General features: G+C 61.2%; 1 protein-coding gene across 1 annotated transcript in view; it reads right to left on the bottom strand.

Annotated features, from left to right (window-relative positions):
* The window catches only part of SF3B2 (splicing factor 3b subunit 2), a 14,389-nt gene extending 12,771 nt beyond the window's left edge, over nt 1-1,618 (bottom strand). The window contains exons 1-3 of the mRNA XM_041413489.1: nt 1,421-1,618; nt 907-949; nt 33-267 (exon numbers count right to left, since the gene is read on the bottom strand). Coding sequence (XP_041269423.1) covers nt 33-267; nt 907-949; nt 1,421-1,571 — 429 coding nt within the window. The 5' untranslated portion in view covers nt 1,572-1,618. The remainder of the gene's footprint in view (nt 1-32; nt 268-906; nt 950-1,420) is intronic.

Genomic DNA, 1,618 nt, shown 5'->3' with positions numbered 1-1,618 from the left:
AAGGTGCCCCCCACCCCAAAACCCCCCCGGACCTGCGCCCGCTCCTCCTGCAGCAGCATGGCCGCCTGCTGCTGGGCCAGCGTCAGCCGCTCCTCCTCGGAGAGCCCCGCGGGGGGGGGCGGCGGCGGCACCGGGACCCCCCCCACGGGCCCCCCCAGCCCGAAGCCGAGCCCCAGCCCCGGCGGGGGAGGGGGGGGCACCAGGGGGTGCTGCAGGGGCAGCGCTGGGGGCAGCTGGCGAGGGGCAGAAGGGGTCAGGGGGGGCCACCTGGGACGCCCCCACCCCAAAATTTTATCCCTCAGCGTTCAGTGGTGGGAGGGGTCGGAAACTCCTGACCAAAATCCCCTGAGGCCCCCCGGACCCCCCCCCCCCAAAAATCAAATTGAACCCCCCAAAAATCACATTAACCCACCCAAACCATGTTACTCCCCCCAAAATCTCACTAAATCCCCCCAAAATCACATTAAATCCTCCCAAAACCACATTAAATCTCCCCAAAATCACAATAAACGCCCCAAAAATTACATTGAACTCACCAAAAACCACGTTACTCCCCCAAATCCCATAAAATCCCCAAAAACCCCCTTAAACTGCCCCAAAAATCCCATTAAATCCCCCAAAAATCCCCTTAAACTGCCCCAAAAATCACATTCCATCCCCCAAAATTCCATTCAGCCCCCCCAAAATCCCATTAAAACCCCCAAAACCCCATCAAACTCCTCCAATATCACCTTAAAACCCCTAAAATTCCCATTAATCTCCCCAAAAATCACATTTAACCCCTCAAAATCACAATAATCCCCACCCCCAAATCATATTAACCCCCCCCCTAAATGAATTCCCCCTCCTCAGAGGGACTCAAGAGGGGGAGAATTTGGGGTCCCCCGTTTTGGGGGTCTCACCTGCAGGGTGTAGGCCTGGAGCCGCTCCAGCAGCTCCTCACGGGTCCCTGGGGGGAAAGGGGGGGGTCAGGGACCCCCAAATTCTGCCCCAGAACCCCCCCAAATTCCTCTGCCCCCACCATGGACCCTCAAAACCCCTGAGCAGTCCAAAAATTCCCCACCCAGGGACCCCCAAAACCCCCCTCAGGACTCCCAAATCCCCCCAGGGAACCACAAAAATCCCCCAAATCCCCTCAGGTGACCCCAAAAACCCCGAGACCCCCCACAAATTTCCCTCCTACCTCGCAGATCTCCCTTCAAGTGACTCTGAGACCCCCAAATTCCCCCCTTTCCCCTCAGATCTCCCCTCAAGTGACCCCACAAAACCAAAATTTCCCCTCCTATCCCTCAGATCTCCCCCAAATCCCCTCAGCTGACCCCGACCCCCCCCAGTTTCCCGCTCACCCCTCAGATCATCTCCCGTTCCCCTCACGGATCCATCCCCGCTCCCCTCACGGATCCATCCCCGCTCCCCGCACCCTGCGCGGGGGCTCCGATGCCGGCGAGCGTGGCCTGGAGCTCGGGGTGGGCCCATCCCGCGTAGGGGGAGCGCTCGGGGGCTCGCGAGTCCCTGAGGGGCTCCCCGGTCCCGGCCGCCGCCGCCGCCGCGTCCGCGCGCTCCGCCGCCATCTTGGCCCGGCCGCCACCGAGCGCGTCGCAGCCAATCAGAGAGCGCG

The sequence above is a fragment of the Onychostruthus taczanowskii genome, unplaced genomic scaffold (genome assembly GCF_017590055.1).
Source record: "Onychostruthus taczanowskii isolate IOZ18803 unplaced genomic scaffold, ASM1759005v1 scaffold418, whole genome shotgun sequence".
Classification (NCBI taxonomy): domain Eukaryota; kingdom Metazoa; phylum Chordata; class Aves; order Passeriformes; family Passeridae; genus Onychostruthus; species Onychostruthus taczanowskii.
Note: the sequence above shows the minus strand (reverse complement) of the source record. Positions and strands in the feature narration are given on the sequence as shown.